This window comes from Atta colombica, unplaced genomic scaffold, assembly GCF_001594045.1.
Source record: "Atta colombica isolate Treedump-2 unplaced genomic scaffold, Acol1.0 scaffold134, whole genome shotgun sequence".
Classification (NCBI taxonomy): domain Eukaryota; kingdom Metazoa; phylum Arthropoda; class Insecta; order Hymenoptera; family Formicidae; genus Atta; species Atta colombica.
In genome coordinates, this window is record NW_017259222.1 from 327,485 (window position 1) to 328,644 (window position 1,160).

General features: G+C 27.7%; 1 protein-coding gene across 2 annotated transcripts in view; it reads right to left on the reverse strand.

Annotated features, from left to right (window-relative positions):
* LOC108684389 (biogenesis of lysosome-related organelles complex 1 subunit 6-like) overlaps positions 1-952 on the reverse strand; it is a 2,011-nt gene extending 1,059 nt beyond the window's left edge. Inside the window, exons 1-2 of one of the 2 annotated variants that reach the window (XM_018188672.1) lie at positions 924-952; positions 576-736 (exon numbers count right to left, since the gene is read on the reverse strand). In XM_018188672.1, coding sequence (XP_018044161.1) covers positions 576-637 — 62 coding nt within the window. In that variant the 5' untranslated portion in view covers positions 638-736; positions 924-952. Of the gene's footprint in view, positions 1-575; positions 740-923 lie in introns of both variants that reach the window. The other variant, XM_018188671.1, reaches the window with a different exon arrangement.
* Positions 953-1,160: the final 208 nt, after the last annotated feature.

A 1,160-nucleotide genomic window follows, 5' to 3' on the forward strand; every position in this document is an offset into this window, starting at 1 on the left:
ACAATAAATCTGTATGTTCATTTTTTTACAATCTGATTGGCTATCTTTGAACACTTCTTATTTTGATTTCTTATTCTGAAAATTATTGTAACCTCAACATTTTGGTATTAGAATTTTCATCTCAAAATGATTTCAGAAATTTGTTAGTAGATGGTGTGGTAGGTCTAAAATATCCTGTATAATTTATATTAAAATGTTTAGAATATACAGGATATAATAAAATTCCAAAGAATAAATTTCAAGAACAAGTTTTTCATAATTGTATCTTAAAAAAACTATACATTTGCAAATATATTGACGTAAATTTTCTTCCATATTTTAATATAAAGAACTCGCTGAGTCTCGCAACATTTTAATTATCTGAATAAGTAGCTTAATTAAAACAATTTTTTACTGGGTAGATATTTAGCTTTTAACCTACTCTGATTATATAGATATAATTTCTTCCATTTCTGGATTATTTTTAAAAACTATTTGCAGAACTCTGTTTTTGAATTTAAAATAATATATAACGTGATAGCCTAATTGCAGTACTATGAATTATCTTGATCTAAAGAAATACATAAAGAGATTACCTCAGTTGTTTTTCAGTTTTCAATTGAATCTCCATTGCTCTGGATTTTTCCACGTCAGTCATTATTTTTATTATCGCTTTCTCTTCTCTTTATTCGCGATTATACATGTAATCAAGTGTGTTATACATGTAATAGTGTGCATCAAAGATCTGCTAAAAGATCTGCTAAAAGAAGAATTTAAAAGGAGAACTAGACAGGTTGTCAACAATTGTTTATCAATTAATAACATTTCTTTCTCTGACATAATCTATTTTTCAGTTAGGACATACAACATTACATCGTGTTTCACATCCCTTTTATATCGAGCATTTGATACGTAAACTAATTAGTAACTTTCTATTAAATTACCTTAATTTCAGCAATGTATTTAAAAAACGATGTACTAAATTGGATAATTATACAATTTAACTACATCCTAAAAATCAATAAATTCGACTTGTTCAACGTTTTCGCATGAAACAAAAGAATCTGGCAGAAATAAGCGTCATTGTGCCCTAAGAACCGAAATATTAAGCGTGAAAGCTTACGACCATTGAGGTTAGAAAATCTGTCACAGCTGCGAAATACCACACGTATGCATATGTA